General features: G+C 52.1%; 1 protein-coding gene and 1 long non-coding RNA gene across 3 annotated transcripts; one reads left to right on the forward strand and one right to left on the reverse strand.

Annotated features, from left to right (window-relative positions):
* Positions 1-284: 284 nt before the first annotated feature.
* Positions 285-11,282, reverse strand: TREML2 (triggering receptor expressed on myeloid cells like 2). Of its 2 annotated transcripts, XM_045498140.1 has the most exons (5): positions 10,285-11,282; positions 7,620-7,940; positions 3,591-4,008; positions 2,467-2,573; positions 285-2,162 (listed from the first exon to the last, which is right to left on the reverse strand). In XM_045498140.1, exons 1-5 carry the CDS (start codon positions 10,343-10,345, stop codon positions 2,068-2,070), a joined length of 1,002 nt encoding a protein of 333 aa, XP_045354096.1. In that variant the 5' UTR covers positions 10,346-11,282; the 3' UTR covers positions 285-2,067. The 2 variants fall into 2 exon arrangements, with proteins under 2 accessions (XP_045354096.1, XP_045354098.1); XM_045498142.1 differs by lacking the exon at positions 2,467-2,573.
* An 889-nt stretch (positions 11,283-12,171) lies between these two features.
* LOC123609716 lies at positions 12,172-17,902 on the forward strand. The gene is made up of 3 exons (XR_006717926.1): positions 12,172-12,317; positions 17,152-17,223; positions 17,703-17,902. It is a non-coding gene; the product is annotated as an uncharacterized LOC123609716 (long non-coding RNA).
* The last annotated feature ends 430 nt before the right edge of the window (positions 17,903-18,332 follow it).

The raw sequence follows: 18,332 nt of genomic DNA on the forward strand, positions 1-18,332 counted from the left end.
GACCCGGGGCGGGGGCTCTGTATTCCTTTCCCAGTACCCTGTATCCTTCCTGGGGAGTGCACGTGGGAGCAGGCTCCAAGGGTGGGCACCTGGCACAGGCTCACCCAATTCCGGGAGCCCCTCATCCTCGGCAAACAGGAATGGGGGGGGGTCCCCTAACAGCTACCCTGACATCAGGGCACAGCCGAAGGCCTCTGCCTAGGTCCAGCACCCACCGCCTGAGGCCTGCCCGTGTGTCCCTCTGCCCTCCCTAGCCCCTTTCAATTTAGGGCACAACAGAGAAATAGGGCCCAGAGGGCTTTAGTGTGGACAAAGCATACGCTAGAGCTGGAGAAGAGCTTGGGGACGAGCAATCAGGAGGCATTTCCTCGGTGGTAAGAGGTTCCTGTCACTCTACTTGATCCTTGAAAGCAGTCTTGGGAGGTAGAGTTAGTGTCCTCTTTCACAACAGAGGACAATGAGGTCCGATAGGGTTAGTTACTTGCACAGGGTCACACAGTGACAGGGGGCATCCCTCAGTCCCCGTCCTGAGCCCTCTGCTGCTCTCCCACAGGCGGGGCTGTAAGTGTGCTGTTGCAGGATCTTGAATGGAGTGGGGGTCTGGGGGAGCTGTGTTCCCCAGGGAAATGAACCCCCTCCTAGTTGCACACCAAGGTCGTGGGCACGCCCTCCCGATAGAGAGGACCGATATCACTCTGGGTGCGCGCGCTTGTGTGTATGTCCTGACACCGGGCTTGTGGGTTCCTCAATCTGAGTCCCTCCTCTAGCGCCCCCTTCTGGACGCAGGAAAGAGATGCCTCTTCCCTGCGGTCCTCCAGGATTACGTTCTGACCCTTCCTGTCTCCCCACCTCCATTCTGGAGTGGCCCCCCAGCCACCCATCAAGGCCCTGGCTGTGTCACTCTCCTGACAATGACATCTGCTGTCCCTCCTGGGAGGGCCCTGCTCCAGGGGGAGAGTGGAAATGCCACACTGATCCCTAGGTGCTTATTCCAGTTGCTCCAGACTAGTAGGGCCCCTGCTCCAGGGGAGGAATCCAGCCCATACTCTCCAGCCTTCACGGCAGGCGAGGCCAAGTCTGAGCGGAGGCCAGTGAAGCAGAGGCCAGACTCCCTGCCCTCCTCTAGCCCCAGGCGTTCCTCCAGGCTGTGCTCAGCTCCAGGCTGTCCTTGCTGGGTCCCACGTGGCTCCTCTCTTCCCAGGGGACAATGAGTCCTTGGGAGCGGGTGGGCGATCCACCCTTTTCTGAACCGTGGCCTCCCCTGCGGTGGACTTCGGAGGGCCCTCTGCCTTCTGTGAGAGCTCAGGCCTGCAGCTGGGAACCGAGGGGAAGAGCCCTGAGTACAGCCCCCATCTGGGGACAGGCTGGTCCTGCAGCCAAGGGGCTCTGGGCAGCCTGGTCACAACTGTCCCTAGAGGGCCTGCCAATGGGTGACAGGCCGCAGTGGGTTGGTGGCCCAGGACTTCAGGGACAGGCACTGCGGTCAAGGCAGGGCACATCCAGAGACCCATCAGAGGGCACGGGGCCCCAAGGGTGGGGAGCTTAGGCCGCTCTGGGGTCCCCTGCTGCCAAACCCCTGTGGATCTCCAACTCTTGGTCACTGTTCCTTCTTCTCCTCCAGGGCGGGGCCCCGGAGACACCGGCTGCCTCTGAGACTCTCTCCTCCCCACGCACGTGGGGAAGCTTGAGGTGAGCAGAAGGCGGCTGAGGGCACAGGGTTCGGGATGGGGAGGGAGCAGCGGCCCACCCGTCTGCTCCCCTCTGCTGCATACAAGGGGCTCCTGAGCTCTCTACAAGGCTTCTCTGCCACCCAGCGGGGGCCTGGGACTTAGGATCCCCTCGGTGGCTTGCCCTGCAGTTTTCGGCCTCGTGCCCTCCATTCTGAGCGTTCTCAGGTTCTTGGCAGCCCAAGGGGTCTGAGCGGGCCAAGAGCAGCCTCTGGTTCTGCGGGGGGGAGGGGGGGGGCCTGAGTCCAGCATCGGTCTGGCTCCAGTTCACACAGGTCCCCATCTTAATCCTCCCCTGGCCTCCTAGGGCCCTTCCAGGAACAGCTTTCCTACTCCATAGTTAAGTGGCCTCGGACCAAGCAGGTTTCCACGGAGGCTCCGGGCTTCCAAGTGGGTCCCTCCAGGCTCTAGCAGGATTGTCGCACACCCTGTAGCCTGGGAGGACAAGGACAGAGATGAAGGGCAGGGCTCCGGTGCTCCCCTCCCCCCACCCTCCTGGGCCAGTCCATCCCTCCTTCTGGCTCTGCCCTCCACTTTCTGCTGGGTCGGCCCCGGGAGGGTCATGCGGCACCCTTCCTGTTCACCCACCCTCCTCCCTCCCCTGGGTGCCAAGCAGTCCTTCTGGCCGACAAAGGTGAGGACACACCGCCTGGGAATGGAGTGCAGGCGGGTGCTTTGGAAAGTGTGTCAAGCCCCAGTGCTCTGCCCTCAGGAGGCTGGGAGGGTGGGCTGTACTCACTCCCCATGTGTCTCTTCTTCCAGAACCCATAGACCACGATCAACATCACAGGCACTGGGAGGAAGGTCAGCACCCCCAGGAGCACAACGGGATATGAATCCTGGTGCCTGAGGGGACAGGACGGAGCGGGGAGGAGGTGAGCACCCAGCTCCCTCCTCCCAGACCCATGTCTTCCTGCGTGCGGCAGGAGAGGAGCCAGACCTGGAGAAATGCTGACAGGCCTTGGCCGGGGTGATGGCCTCCCTTCCTTGGGAACCCAGCTGTGGCAGGAGGAAGTGAGGAGCCTGGGGGTCAGGGGAAGAGTCCCAGGTGGAGGGGAGTATCTCCTCCACTGTTTCCCCAAATCCGCTCACTGCTGAGGACGAGGACAATTAAGGGACCCCCATTTGTGACAGAGGAGACTGAGAGTCTTGCTGTCCTCACAGTGGGAGCCTCTCGTGGTGGCCCTTCCTTCTGCTGTCCTCTGCAGCTGATGCAGGAGGGGCACAGCCTGTAACCCCTTGCCTGTAGCACTCCGTGTACACCAGCCCTCGGCACCTCCATTCAAATATTTTTTGGCCTGAGGACTTTCTCTTGTTATTGGAGCCCTCTCTCCCACCCAGGACAGGCAGCCCTCTACCAATGGCCAGTGGGAGTAGGTGTATTAATACCACAGCTCTCTTGCCCTGCAGGTGGGCGTCTGACGCAGGGCCCCAGAGCCCACCCCATGGGCTGAGCTCTGCTGCCCACAGTGGTGGTGGCTTGATTAGGTTCTCTACTGGCTCCCTGTCTCATTTCCCCGCGCTCTTTCCAGCATTCCTGGTCCCAGAGGTGGCTTCCGGGGGAACCCAATTTAAAGCATCCCCTATTTCCCACTTCCTACTCCCGAGGCCCATCCTTGTCCTGCCCCTACCTTCTCCTCTTCATCCACAGACTCTTAGGCTGACCCCTCCTCAGCCCTCACTTCCCACTGCCAGCCCGTATGGATGGCACCACTCCTTCCCAGCTTCTGGCGTCCTACCCACCCGCCATTCAGCAGCAGGCCAGACGGGCCTCCTGAAAGGGAAGGCCGGCTCGAAGTGGAGGCCCCAAGAACGGCCGCCATATCCGGTCAAACGTCATGCAGCCCCACGACCCCCGGGTACCTGTCAGGGGATAATTTGTTGATGAGAGACCCACGGGTATGGCACGTTCCCGTGGTGGGTGATCTGGCACGCGGGGGCCCAGCCCCGGTAGACACAGACACTGGGCCGGCAGAGGAGGCTCCGGCATCGCTGGGGGGCACAGTCACGGTCTGGGACCCCACGGTCCTCCCGGGCCCCATGGTAGAGGAGCCAGCGCTGGTGAAGCTGTAGCCTGTCATGGAGGTCAGTCTGATGGAGCCTGAGGCAGCGGAGGGCACGAGTCTGGTCATGGTGAAGAGACCAGGTGTGAGCGCTGTCACACTGGTGGTGAAAGGGGCATCGGGGCCTGAGGTGGGGGCTGGGCCCTCGGTGACGACAATTCCACTCTGGAGGATACTGGCCAGCTGTGGAAGAGGAGTGCTTCTCTTGATGGCGGAGGCTAAGGGGCCAGAGAGGGAGGAACGTTAGATCAGGAGGGGGTCTCGCTGATGGGAGCGGATCCCCGTCTCCCCTCCTGGGTCTTGTACCCAGGGCTCTGCTCTGCTGAGTGACCAGCTGTTGGTCAGGGAGAAGGAAGAGACTTTCTGTTTCTTTAGCCTGCCCTGTCGGGCCACCTGGGCCCAGAGGACACTCTCCTCCCCGCCCCCATCTCTCCAGTCACTTCCAGACCCTCCTCATTCCTGTGGGCCAAAGAGACTTCTTCACTATGATGTTGAACAGGGACTTTTCCAGGTGCTCCATAGTTGGCAAGTAGGGCCCAGGGACTGAAGACAGGGAAGCAACTGGGCATCAGTTGGGCGTCCGATTCTTGATTTCGGCTCAAGTCATGATCTCACAGATTCGTGAGTTCAAGCCCCGTGTCAGGCTCTGCGCTGGCAAAGTGGAACCTACTTGGAATTCTCTCTCTCCCTCTCTCTCTCTCTCTCTCTCTCTCTCTCTCTGCCCCTCCCCCACTGGCACAGTCTCTGTCTCTCTCAAAATAAGCAAACGAACTTAAAAAACAAAACACGGGGAAGCACTAAAGGCCCAAATTCCACAGAACACCTCAAGCAGCAGAGTCAGATGCCCTTCTCAGGGGCTTATGAAGAAACACCTGCTACGCTCACCCATCACCTCAGCCTTTTACATCCCGTTTTCGAGAAGGTTGGCGCTTGGATGGTAGAAGACGAGGGGGTTGCAGAAGGCTCCAGGTCCCATCTGGGGCAATGTGGAAACTATATCCGCAGAGAACAAGGGAACTGGAGAGAAACAGTGGGGGAGAGGGCTGCCATGGGCTGCCACGTGACATGACTGTGCATCACACGGACACATTCCAAAGGGCCAAATGGCCACCATGGAAGGTGCCCATCTTTCTGGGCAAGGGATCCCCAAACAAGCAACATTGGTGAGAGTGGGGGTAGGGGAAGAGGCTGACCTGGAGCCAGATCTCCACCATCACCCTACGCAGCAGTGGGGACACCCCCAAAGACCCTCCAGAGAACTCAGCATCTGGACACCCACCTCACAGAGGATCCCAAAGGGCTGGGTACAAAAGAGTGACATCCGACAGGGAGAGAGAACTCCTACAGTGGGCAGTGAAGACACACTACCACTCCCCTGCCTCCGCCCCTGCCTCGGTGCACCAGGGGGTTGGCAGGGGATGGCAGGGAGAGCGGACTGCCAAGAACCCCACCTTCCCTACCTGCCGAGACGAAGGAGAGGGAGTTAGGCAGCAGGCTACCCCCTTCCCCACTCCAGGTGGCTTGGTCTTCAGGAAGGAGTGGAGGGGCATATATTGCTAGAAGATTAGAGTTTTTAAACGGGCTGTGGACTTTTCTGTTTTCCTGATAACCGAAAAGGTCTGCAAAGTCGGAATCTCCCCAAACGGCCTTTAAGAGGTGGACCGTGAGATCTGACAAGGGGAGGGGGTGCTCAAAGAGAAAAGTGAAACCATTCCGTGTTTGTATCCCTGCAAAGGCAGAACTGGAGAGGGGGGATCAAGATTTGGCTCCACATCTCAGAGACAGTAGTTGCCCCGGCTCAGTCCCACAGAAAAGGAAGATACAGAGGGATCAGGAGAATGCGGAAGGGCGGATAACAAATTTCATCATCACTGGCTGCTTTTTTTTCAGATTTTCTTGCTGGTTCCTCGCCGTTTCCTATCGTATAAATTTGGGGGGGGGGGGGAACCTCGGGGCTTGGCCCTAACTCTCCTTTTCGACACTCAAGGGAGAGCTTTTACATTCCCTTGATTTTTTTTTTAATTTTTTTTTAACGTTTATTCATTTTTGAGAGACAGAGAGAGACAGGGCATGAGTGGGGAAGGGGCAGAGAGAGAGGGAGACACAGAATCCGAAGCAGCCTCCAGGCTCCGAGCTGTCAGCACAGAGCCCGATGTGGGGCTCAAACTCACGAACTGCAAAATCATGACCTGAGCCGAAGTTGGACGCTCAACCGACTGAGCCACCCGGGCGCCCCTACATTCCCTTGATTTTTTTTTACAGCTTCATTGTGACACCAGTCACATCCCACATACTGCGCCCATTTACAGCACCAAATTCAAGGGTCTTTAGTATATTCAGAGTCCCGCAACCACCACCACAGCCAGTGTTAGAATATTTGCATCATCTCCTCACCTTTTAGCTGTGACTCCTCTACCTCCTCCTTTTGTCCCCCCCCCCCCCCTCCGGCCCTAAACAACCACCAATCTGCTTTCTGTCTGTATAGATTTCTCGAATCCCCTAGACTTTAAACTGTCTTCACGGAGATACTTCCGAGTATATCCTCAGGTCTGACCTCTCACCTGAGCTCCAGGCTGCACATCTGCTGCCCACTTGGGGCTCCAGGAGGCACCTCAAACTTAACAGGACAAAATACAGCTCTTGGTATTTCTCCTCCAAACCAGCTCCTCTCCAGATTCGCCCTACTCAATAAATGGTACCGTCAGGCACCTCGCTGATGGACCAGAAAGCCTTAGGGTCACTCCTGATTCGTCCCTTTCGCTCACCTCCCACACGAGCAGATCCCGTCTTGCCTCCGGAGTGTACAGGGCGGGGGGCAGGAGGTCTGAACATCATAGATTTGAGCCCCTCCACTTCTCCCCGCCTCCAGGGCCCACGTCCTACTCTTAAGACACTGTCATTCTCAGCCAGAACACCCAACAGGGGTCTCTGTGCCCATCTCTTACCCTCTTCCACAATCCATCCTCCACAAAACAGCCATTAGGCTCTTAAAGACAAGCCACAACACACCCCTCTAAATTCTCCAATAGCTTCCTATTCTACTTGGAATAAAACTCAAACTCCACATCAGAGACTTTAGAGCTGCTGTTTGACTCTCCAGCCTCATCTCCTGCCACTCTGCCCCACACTCAATATGGACCAGCCACACAGGCCTGCCTTATACAGGCCCAGCTCCTTGTCACCTCAGGGCCTTTGCACATGCACCTAGAATACCCTCTGAAGGACCCATATTTCAACAGGGCTAAAAAGCTCTCATCACGCTGGGCTCTGCTTGATGTCATCTGCTCAGGAGAGTCCTCTCTGGTCTCCAGCACCTCAACGGCTCCCTCCGCCACTGAATTACTGAATAAAACACTGACCTGCTTTATTTTCTTAAGAACGTTTATGGTTACCTACCATTATTTGTCTGATGATGTGCGACTGCCTGTGGTCTCTCCCAGGGCAGGGCTGTGTCTGCGTTTGCTCACCCCTCTATCCTCAGAGCCTAGAACAGTCCCTGGCACATAGCTAGGGATGCAGTGAATATCTATTTAACAGAAGATGGAATAAAAACAAAGCACACAGCGCCCTAAGTATGAATCCTGTCTCTGCCACCTGCTAGCTCTGTGACCCTGGACAAGGTGAGATCCACAGAGGGCTTTTTAGATCTCATTTTCTTCATCGGTAAACTGGGGACAATAACGCCCATGAAGATGTCAGTAAAAATTGCGAAACCCTGCGGCACCCCAGGCCCACGGATGGATGATTATTCTTACTATATCTGCTGCGAATGGAGACTGGGGCAGGGAGGACACCCTCTACCCTCCCGTGCCCTGGCGGGCCGGCTCACCTGGAGACACCTCCAGAAGGAAGCCCGTCAGAGGGTACAGGGTCCCCGAGCTGTTGCGCATGCACCAGTACCGGCCCGAGTCCTGGCGCCTGAGGGCCGCCATGGTGATCTTGACTACCTTGGCCTTGGCGTCATCCTGCAGCAGGTAGCGTGGCCCCTGCGTCCAGACCCTGGTGAATCCAGGCTCGCACTTCTTCCTCCTGATTTTGCACCATACCTTGCCCTCCACGTGGTTTTTGCGGCTCTTGTAGGAGCACTGCACAGACAGAGTCTCCCCTTCCAGGTGCTGCACTTTAGTGTACACGTTCTCGGCAGGGACACCTGGGGAGACACTACTGGTGAGCGAGGTCTGGCCAGAGGTGGGGAAGGAGGCCTCTTGAAGGTCGAGGTGAAGGGAGAGGAGGTGGATATTGCCTGGAACTCACAGTTGTGGGGAGAGACACAGTCCTACGCTGAAAGATAGGGGAGATGCACGGGTATCTCCCCCAGTCAGATAGGGGAGATGCACGGGTATGGCCAATAGCTAGCTCCCAGTCTGAGAGGGGAGACACAAGCCACTCCCTCACGGAGCTTCCAGTCAGTTGGAGTAGACATTAGCCCTGCCCTCTGGGAGTTCCCAAACTGAGGAGGAAGACAATAGTCGTGGGCCCCTGGGGAGTCCTAGAATGGTGCAAAAGCTATAGGACTAGCCCTCAGGGAAGTCCCAGTCTGATGGTGGGGACACAGGCAAAGCCTTCAGGGAGCCCCAGACTAATGGGAGAAACTCAGCCCTTACACTCAGGGAGCTCCAACTGACACAGCCCCTTTCTTCATGGTATTCTCTAGCCCAACGGGAAGGTAACAACCCCATTTGCAGGGTCTTGTGGGAAAGACCCACGTCTTTGAGACAGAGGCACTGACACAGGTGCACAGCGAGACAGATGTACAGACGCAAACAGAAGTCACTAAGTTATAAAATTCCAGAACACAAGCAACTCAGGTAGATAAGAAAGTCCTGCCTTTGAAAAAAATTCAGAGTAAAAATGATTCACCAAGAAGTTTGTTTTAGTTATCTTCTAAATAGCAAGTTGTCTTAGTTCCTTTCATGTGGTATTTCATTTTAAAACGTTCTAGTTGCATAAAATCCATAGATTACAAACGCCCAAACAGGCATCTCAATTCTCAGTGGGGTGCAAACCAAAGAATTCACTGTTCGTCTACAGCATGTTACAGTCTCGGCCTAGAAACAAGATGTGGTCCGTGCATTTCACAATCCACAGCCTGGCAGGAAGAGAGTGGAACTAGAAGTGGGGGGTGGGCAATCAGGGGACAGGGAGAGAGAGAAAGCTGTGGTGCGCTCCCTCCACCCCTCTGCCCAAGGTAAGCTCAGTACTTACTCCTTTCACACCCCCAGAGCCTTTTGCACACATACACACGTTTCTCCCCAGCAGGACAGAGTAGAGAGCACACATTTTAGAGTCTAAAAATATATGGGTGGGCGCTTGGGCGGCTCAGTAGGTTAAGCGTCCGACTCTAGATTTCGGCTCAGGTCATGATCTCAGGGTTCGTGGGATCGAACCCCTTGTGGGGCTCTGTGCTGACAGCGTGGAGCCTGCTTGGGATCCTCTCTCTCCCTCTCTCTCTGCCCCTTCCCTCTCTCTCTCTCTCTCTCTTAAAATAAAATAATAATAATAAAATATAAGAATTAAAAAAATATGGGTTAAAACCCTGGTTCTACCATTGATAGTGCCTGGAACGTGGCCAGCGCACCACGTGCTTCCGTTTCTAAAATGCAGGTCGCTCCAGATTTCTCCAGTAGAGCCCAGAGCTGTGATAGCCAAGGACCCGGCACAGGATTTGAGACATCTGCCTGTTTCCAACCCAGCTACAGGAGAGCTGAAGCTCAGGGTAAGGTAACACCCTCTCTAAGCATCACTTTGCCCTGCACAAAGTGAAAGGAATGACCAAACTAAATTATTTGGGGAGAGGGAGGTTTGGGGGACCCCAAGATTGCTCCGCACAGGAGCAGAAGGAGGGGCTCCCTAGGGGAGGTGCATGGGTGGGGTGCCCTTGGAAAGGGTCTCCAGGGTGCTGGAGCCCATTTGAGCCCACCTTCCACCCCTCCCACAGGCAGTCACCAGAACTGAACAGGAAATGGTAACTTGGTTGCCATGGCAATAAGGGAGGCAGGAATGGGTGAGGCCCCCTCAAGGAGCATTTTGTGGGGTGGGCGAGGCCTTCAGAAATCGCTTCCGCTCAGGACAGGGGGATGGGGACAGGGGGTGGTGGCACAAACAACTGAGGGAGTTAAAGCACACACACGTGGTGCAATGATTCTTGTAAGAATCAAACAGCCCTTTCCCAACAAGGGAGGGAGGCTTTCTGTGTGAGGAAACTGAGTGTCCACGGTCAGAGGTCCTGAGCAGGCCTGGCAGATGAAGGGGCCCAACCAGAGAGGGTCTGGAGCTTTATCTTGGTTTGTGAGGCCTGTGGTAGCTTTGCCTGGGGCCAAATATAGGGATGCAACCTTCTCACTGTTCTCTGGTCAGGAGCCTCTAGGCCAGCCCCATCCTTCTCCTCCTCCAACCCCACAAAGCATGAAAGCGGGGAGGGTCTAGGAAAAGGCCACTCTCTCCCCGCCCCCCCCCCCCCCCAAGCCAGCTCTCCTGCCCTCTGGTCCTCTCACCTGAGACAGGGCCCTGGAGCCACAGTAGCAGCAGCAGCAGCAGCAGGAATGCGGGAGCCATGGCTCCATCCAGTTGGGGACAGTCACAGGCCAATAGGGGGCCAGGGACACCCCCCGCTCCAGGGTTAGGGCCCCAGGCCGCTGCAGGACGTGCCACTTAGGTCTGCCAGGGAAGGACCTGGCGTTCTGAAAGCGCAGTTGCCCATTTAGGGAAGTGAGGAAGTTGTAGGACCCACTGTGATCTGCAGACTGTGGGGCCCCGCAGAGTCTACTGAGCGCGAGGGCGGCGCTGGTTGCTGTTTACGCCCTCTTCTCCGAAACTTCGGGCAGGTGTGGCTGCTCCACCCAGTCTGGGCCCCCCCCCCCCCCCAGCCCGGGGACAGCTCTCGGGGTCAGAAGACTCCCCACCGTCTTCAACCCCCTCCCGGAAACTGGCTGACGGGGGTGCCCCTTAGTCTGAAGCAGGGGATCCGTCGAGGGGGCTGGGGTGAGTTTTCTGGACCCTGAGCTACAGACTCCCTGGGATTCCCTGGGCTTAGAGACCCAGGGGCAGGGGCTTGGGGCTAGGGCAGGGCACCTTGGTTCCTAAACACACACACACACACACACACACACACACACACACACACAGTTTTCTCCAAAACACATTCACAAGGAGATTCGTGTAAACTCACACTCATTCACGCAAGCCCTCTCATAAAGCGTTTCTGGCGGTTCCCTGCCCCTCCCCCTCTCTGCCAGGTTCCTGGCTGGTCAGAACCAGCTCACACTTGCGAAGAACCCCTCACGTGCTCACAGGCGATCTTACTTCTGTCACGGTTAGAGTGACAGGAGGAAAAGATGCAAATTGTACAGTGCAGTTTGGACTCAGGGAGGGGCTTCTGTGCTGTCACACGTGGGGTGCACACACACACACACACACAAACACACACAAGCTGTCTCTCCTTTTGACAACACACTTGTCTCCTAACCTTTATCCCTCTCTCCAGCTCTCCTACCATCCGGTCTAACCGCCCACCAGCTTTCGCGACGCCCCCTCCCTCCCGCAGGCTCCCCTCCCCCGCCTCTCCAGAAACCACGCCCCCAGCCCCTGGGCTCGCCCCGGCCCCCCTCAGGCACGCGCATGCCCACTGGACTTCCTCTAGCTCAACCCTATCTGGCCCAGACAGCCGCCAGGCTGCCTCCGAAATGACCCAGCATTTGGCCCAGGACCCCACCCTTCACTCAGTCCCGAGCGCTAAGAATCAGGAGGACAGCCTTCTGACATCCAGGAGCTGTGTCATCCGCTGTTTTGGGGGTGAGGGGACCTACACGATTGTGTGTGCTCCCCCTACTCACCCATGCCAACTTTCTTCTCCTTGGACAGGACTCAGTAACACATCTTAAACTGAGCTTGAACTCCCAAATCCCAGACCAAGGACGTTTGATTTTTGTTGACTCCAAACTTTAAGTCTCTTCACTTACTCTTCGTTCATTCATTCGTTCGTTCGTCTCTACAATCTTACACGCCACGCAAGGCGCCTGGCATTGGGGGTATAGGAATGAGTACACTTGTCACTCCAGACCTCTCAGCTCGCAATAGACGTGTTACACTTTCCTTATTCGCCCTTCCTTTTTAATACTTCTTCTCAGTCCTCAGAACCCGGCGTTCAAAGGCTATCTGCCCTTCCAGCACATGGGGTCTTCCTTCCTTCCTTCCTTCCCTCCAGCTCAGCACGAAGTGGTTTCAGGAGTGGGGGGTCCCAGTTATCTCTCGCGGGGACGTGTTGCCTGGAATCACAGTGATATTCATCTGCAGGGTTTTTTTTTTTTTTTTCTAGTAACTTAATCACAGTGGTTAATCACAGAATTCATTAACTTAGTGATTTTATTTTTTCACATAGATGTCTTGAATCTGCCTGGAGTCCATCTTTGTATTTAGTGTTAGGCAGGGATCCAGTACTTTGGGTTGCATGGACTCGGCCAGTTTTCTCAAGGATGTCTACCAAATAATGGGCCCTTCGCCCCATCGATTCGTGGCGCTTCCTTATAAGGTATGTTCCTGTGTATATATGGAGCTGTCTGGAAGTCTAGCCTGTGCCGTTGTCCATTTGTCACTTCTTCCTGTTCCAGCACCTAATGTCAGTTGTATTACTTAGTAGTAGGTCTTAATATTTGGTAGGATGAGTCCTATCTTTTTTTTCACGATGGACATAGCTATTTATGCATCTTTATTTTTCCATATAATTTTACAGTAAGTTTATCAAGTTCTCTAAAAATTAAACCGGGATGTGGGGCGATCTGGCTGCGATATGTCACCCCACCGATCACCAGGTTTGATTCGGTTGATCTGGCTGGCTAGGCGGGTGTTCCCTTTCTCCCTGACTGCTCCATGAGCGTCCCTCCTGAAGCTGCTTGCTTGGTCAAAGAGGATGACTTTCCCCAAAAGAGGAGGACGGAGGCCCGTTCTTCTCTCAAGGGCATAGAGTAGCTGTGCTCCCCTGCTAGAGGCTCCAAACAAACTCTCAAGGTCTATTTGAAGGAGAATGTAGGGTGGTCAAGCTTCCAAGACTCAAGACACATCCAAATGAGGTGCATGTGTCATTCTGCCTTTCTTTGAAAAAATAAAAAGTAAAATAAAATAAAATAAAATAAAATAAAATATTAAACTGAAAGTGTGTTTCAGATTACAGTTAGAGACTTATAATTTGGGGGAAATTGACATAACATTATTGTCTCTTTCAAGATCATAGATCATTTGTATTTATTCAGATCAAAGTTAAATTAATTCTTCCTTAATACATCACGGATTCTGTTGCTACTATGAATTGTATCTTATTTTGATTAGATGGTCTAGCTGATTATTTCTAGTGTAGGTAAACACTTTTGATTTTTGTCAGTTGATCCTATATCCGGAAACCTTGCTAAGCTCGCTCATGAGATTGAATAGCTTTTGGATTCTACTTATTTTTTCTAAGTAGATGATGCCAGCATCTCAAATCGTGACGGGTGTCCCTCTTCCTCGCTTCGGCCCTCCTTATGGCTTTGGCCAAGACCTCTAATACTACATGAGGCATTGGCGGTAGCTGTGGAAATCCCTGATTTGAATGTATACTTTCTTTACCTAGTTATATTTACTGTAGTCATTGCTATACAGTCTTGACCAAATTATTTCTTCCTATTTCTAGTTTATTAAGGTTTTTTTTAATAATAACAAATGTGTTGAACTATTCCGATGCTTTCTGCATCAGTTTACTTTCTTCTTGTAGTTTATTGATTTAGTTCATTTAGATTTCCTGACGTTAAACAGTCCTTTTGGTCCTGAGATAAACCCCACATGATCATAGCATTCGTTTTTGTTTTTTGTTTTTTTTTTTTTACCACACTGTTGACTTCAGTTAGCTAATATTTATTTTGGTTTTTACTCTATGTTCATCAGAGATAGAAACCTATAATTTAATTTTCTTGTTTTACCTTTTACTGGTTTCAAGATAAGATGACATTAGCTTCTTGAAATGAATGGGGTAGCTTTTGCTGCTTTTTTATTTTTTGCAAGCATCTTGTATAAAATATGAATCAAATGTTTCTTTTTTTTAAAGTTCTTTCTTTTTTTGTAAATGTTTATTAATTTGTTTTTGATAAAGAGAGAGAGAGAGGGAAGGGCAGAGAGAGGGAGAGAGGATCTGAAGCAGGCTCCACGCTCAGTGCAGAGCCCAACACAGGGCTCAACCCCACAACCCTGGGATCATGACCTGAGCTGAAATCAAGAATCAGACACTCGGGGCACCTGCATGGCTCAGTCGGTTGAGCATCTGACTTCAGCTCAAGTCACAATCTCACGGTTCGTGGGTTTGAGCCCCATGTCAGGCTTTGTGCTGACAGCTTGGAGCCTGCTTCGGATCCTCTGCCTGCCCTTCCCACCCCCCAAATAAATAAACATAAAAAAAAAAAAAAGAATCAGACACTCAACCAACTGAGCCAGCCAGGCTCCCCACATGTGGCAAACTTTCTGAGGCCCAAAGTATTATACTGTCAAAGTCCCAAAGTATTATGATCACATATTTGAGTGACAGTTTGGCTTGATATAAAATTCTAGGTATAAACTTCTTTTCTTCAGTCCTTTAATAATTTTACTCAACTGTCTTCTGGCATCCAGTGCTCCTCTTAAGAAGTCTAATGTAGATCTAATTCTCACTGTTTTGTCAGTGATCTGAAATTCTTTATAATTTACTCTTTGTCTTTGATGTTCTTACACAAGATGGGATGTTCTTTGATGGGTTTAGGGCTGTGTGTGTGTACATGTGTTTCCTATTTGCCCCTCTTGGCAAATTTTGAGTCCTTTTGGTCTGAGATCTTTCTTTTTTCTATAATTCTGAGAGATTTATATTGACTTTTTCTTCAAATATTTCTTCCTTTCCATCTTTTTTCTTTCGCAAGGATTATTAGTAACCATATGTTGGATGTTTCATGTCTCTTCACTCCTCTTTGATTCTCTTTGATTCTTTAATCTCTTTACAGGAACTTTCTGGGAGAATTCCTTGACTTTTCTTCCAGCTCGTGCTCCAGCCACATCTGTTTTTTTTTTTTCAATTTTTAATTTTTTTTCAATTTTTTATTTTAGAGAGAGAGAGAGAGCACAAGCAGGGGAAAGGGGCAAAGGAAGAAAAAGATAGATTCTTTTTGTTTTAATATTTTTTATTTATTTTTGAGACAGAGAGAGACAGAGCATGAGCAGGGGAGGGACAGAGAGAGAGACACACAGAATTGGAAGCAGGCTCCAGGTACTGAGCTGTCAGCACAGAGCCTGATGCGGGGCTTGAAGTCACAGACTGTCAGATCATGACCTGAGCTAAAGTCGGATGCTTAACCGACTGAGCCACCCAGGCGCCCCAAGAAAGATAGACTCTTAAGCAGACTCCATGCTCAGCACAGAGCCTGACACAGGATCACTCCCACGACCCTGGGATCATGTCCTGAGCCCAAATCAAGAGTCAGATGCTCAACTGACTCAGCCACCCAGGTGCTCCTGCTCTTTATATATCACATATATTGTGGTCTTTATTTCAATCATAATATTTTTCACAACTATTATTTTAATTTACCAGTGTTAATGGTTCTTGCTCTTGATTCATGTAATTTATGTCTTCCCCTTACCCTTTTAGGCATACCACTAATATTTACCTAGAATTATTGTGCTGTCAATTGTCATCGTTCTCCTTCGGATGGTCTCTCTTGTTTAGTATGATGTCACTCTTCAAGGTAGTAGTTCTCCTAAGACACCAAGTTGTTTTGACTTTTGAATTCAGATTCCTCTGGGGTGATCATATGCCCAGTCTGGTGATAGTAGAAGAATGGAAGGCTAAATCCTTCTACCTAGTAAACTTTAAAAGTGGGAGGGGGGGCCTGGGTGGCTCAGTCAGTTGAGCCTCTGACTTCAGCTCAGGTCATGATCTCACGGTTCGTGAGTTGGAGCCCCGAGTCGGGCTTTGTGCTGTCAGCACAGAGCCTGCTTTGGATCCTCTGTCCCTCTTTCTCTTTGCCCCTCTGCTGCTTGTGCTCTCTCTCTCTCTCTCTTTTTTCTCTCTCTCTCATTCTCTCAAAAATAAACATTTTAAAAAGGTGAGATAGGTAAGCCCTAGAGCACAAGGGTACCCCTTTGTATACCCACATTGCTGCCATTCCCAGCCTCTGGCCAGGGTTTCACCTTTAAACACTTTGGGAGATCCTCTTTAGTTTCTAACCCACCTGTCTTGGAGTTTGGAGAATGAAGGGGTTAGGGATCAAATGCCCATAGGCAGTTGATCATCTATCTTCATCAATACTCCACTGCTTTTGCTGGCCACTTGATCCCCTAGAGCACCTGTGACCTAAGCTTTTTCAGCCTGCTTCTACAATGAAGGGGAGGTTATGATGGTCTCAAAGCTCATGACTGCAAGAGTCAAGAGCAGAAATCAAAAATTTCTTCTCACCTGTTTTTTTGCTATGTTTCTGGCTACCATCTGCCCATCTGTGGTCACTTTCTACACCTCAGTACAGCCTCTGGCTTCCACATTATGTGGGTTCCACTGATCTCATTCCAAAAATCCCATGTCTAACTGAATTTTCTACAGTTCTTTCAGAGTTAATGACCTGTATCCTCCTCCTTATTCCTCTCTCCCCAGTTTTGAATCTGAGCCTTGGGGACTCCTCTGTAGCACCCTGTGCTTCAACCACCTTGGAAAGAATACTTGGGTCCCCTTTTCCTGATTCTGACACATGTGCATGAGCTATCTGGCCATCCCTTCCCAGGACCCTCCCTTCTGGTGTTGGTGAGACCCTTGCCTATCTGAGCTCAGAGCCATTGAGAGAGGGTGAGTAAGAGGTTCCCTCTGGAGAAGTGATCAGAACTAAGGAGGACACAAAGAAGGTAATTAATGCTCCGGGAACCAGAATAGAGAATACTATTGGCCTTCAAAAACCTTGAGAGGAAATGGAAAGGGGACACAGCTAGCTCTTTAGGGTCCCTCAGGCCAAGGGTAACTGATGCCTGGGATCTTTGTAATCAGCTGAAGTCCAGACTGGCACTGGGCTCAAAAGGGAGCAGTTTCTCCCCTGAGCTGGTGGGAAATAAGGGGATAGGGCTAGGACACGACGGTACAGGGTCTTCCTGGATAGACTTGCCTCCTAGGACACCCAGCCAGCCCTCTGGTCACAGAGCCACCCTGCTCCTGGCCGCAACCCTGACCTTCGCGCTCTGCATCTCACCTGAGGCCAGGAGTACAGCAGGACAGGTGGGCAGGAGCAGGTGTAGGGCTCCCCAAGCCATGCTACCCCAATCTGTTTCTGAAGATGAGAGAAGGGGCACCTCTGGGGAGAAGGAAGCATAACATAAGCCTGATTTTACCCCAGCTTCCCAGCATCTCTGAGCCAGAAGAACCGAGAAAGACCAACACCTTGATTGGAGAAGTGAGTACCTGACAGGTAGGCTTTGCGGGGAAAGGGGAGGGAGGAGCAGCCAGGCCTGAGTAGGGGGCCACCACCTGCAGGGTCTGTCTCTGGGCCTAGAGACCTCAGTCCTGCCTCAGTGGCTGTCTTTTGCCCAGCTTCTCCCCATGTCTGTCATGCCACACCTTCCACCCCATCACATTCCTCCACTGTTGCTGCAAAACGCTCTGAGAATGCCCAAGAAGAGAACCATAGTGAATGAAGAGGCCATTCCTCTATTCTTTCTCTCCATGCACTGCTTGCAGGTGGTCAGGGGGCAAGACAGGGACTCCATACCCAGGCATGGAGTCAATGATGTGTTTTCATCCTGGGGTTTCATCATTAGGATGGTCCCTGGGAAAGGTGGGGGCCAGGGGAGGAGAAGCACTGAGCATGGGTATCAGAGGGGAAGGTGGAAGGGACGGGTCCAAGGAGGGGGGCTCAGCACCAGCTCCATCACTTCTCATTCCCTATAGGCGCTCCACCAACATTGTTTGGAACAAAACTTGAGTGGGTGAAAGATGAAAAATGTGTGTGTAAAACATGCAGAAGAAAAGACAGCCAACGTTGGAATGAACTGAGCAACGAGATAAATAAAGTGGTAAAGTGTAAAATAACTATCCGTGAGTCCATATTGATATAAATGAATGACTGAATAAATTTACAGATAAGTGAATTCCAAAGAAGACTTCCAAATAATTTATATAGATACTCTGTCCTCAAGGTTGGCGGGGGCGGCGAGGGCGGGCGTAACCCCCACCCCTTCAGTATGGGCTGTCTGTGGTGCCTTCCTTCCAAAAAGAATAGCGTGGAAAGAGGGAAAGAATAACTTCACAGTGGACAAACCTGGCAAGCACCATCTCAGCCCCATGATCGAGATTAAGACCAACCATGATAATCATGTGGGTTGTAGGTACGGCCACCATGATCTGATGAGAATGGCATTTCCCTCTGTGGTATCCTCCCAAACCCCTAGCCCCATGAGAGAAAATATCAAACGAGTCTCAAATGAACAACAGGTATTTTTTAAGAATTTGGTTTGATTGAGGCACAAAGGACAGCAAACGCGGCCATTTAAGGGACGAGTTTATCTAAGGTCAGCACAC

This window comes from Leopardus geoffroyi, chromosome B2, assembly GCF_018350155.1.
Source record: "Leopardus geoffroyi isolate Oge1 chromosome B2, O.geoffroyi_Oge1_pat1.0, whole genome shotgun sequence".
Taxonomy (NCBI): Eukaryota; Metazoa; Chordata; class Mammalia; order Carnivora; family Felidae; genus Leopardus; species Leopardus geoffroyi.

Bases quoted from the DNA above. Each gene is read 5' to 3' on its own strand.
- TREML2 (XM_045498140.1), bottom strand. From the start codon at position 10,345: ATGGCTCCCGCATTCCTGCTGCTGCTGCTGCTGCTACTGTGGCTCCAG. The intron at 7,941-10,284 runs GTGAGAGGACCA...GTGTCTCCCCAG, and splicing joins GCTCCAGGGCCCTGTCTCAG to GTGTCCCTGCCGAGAACGTG. The intron at 2,163-2,466 runs GTGAGTACAGCC...TTGTCCTCCCAG, and splicing joins GAAGAAGAGACACATGGGGA to GCTACAGGGTGTGCGACAAT.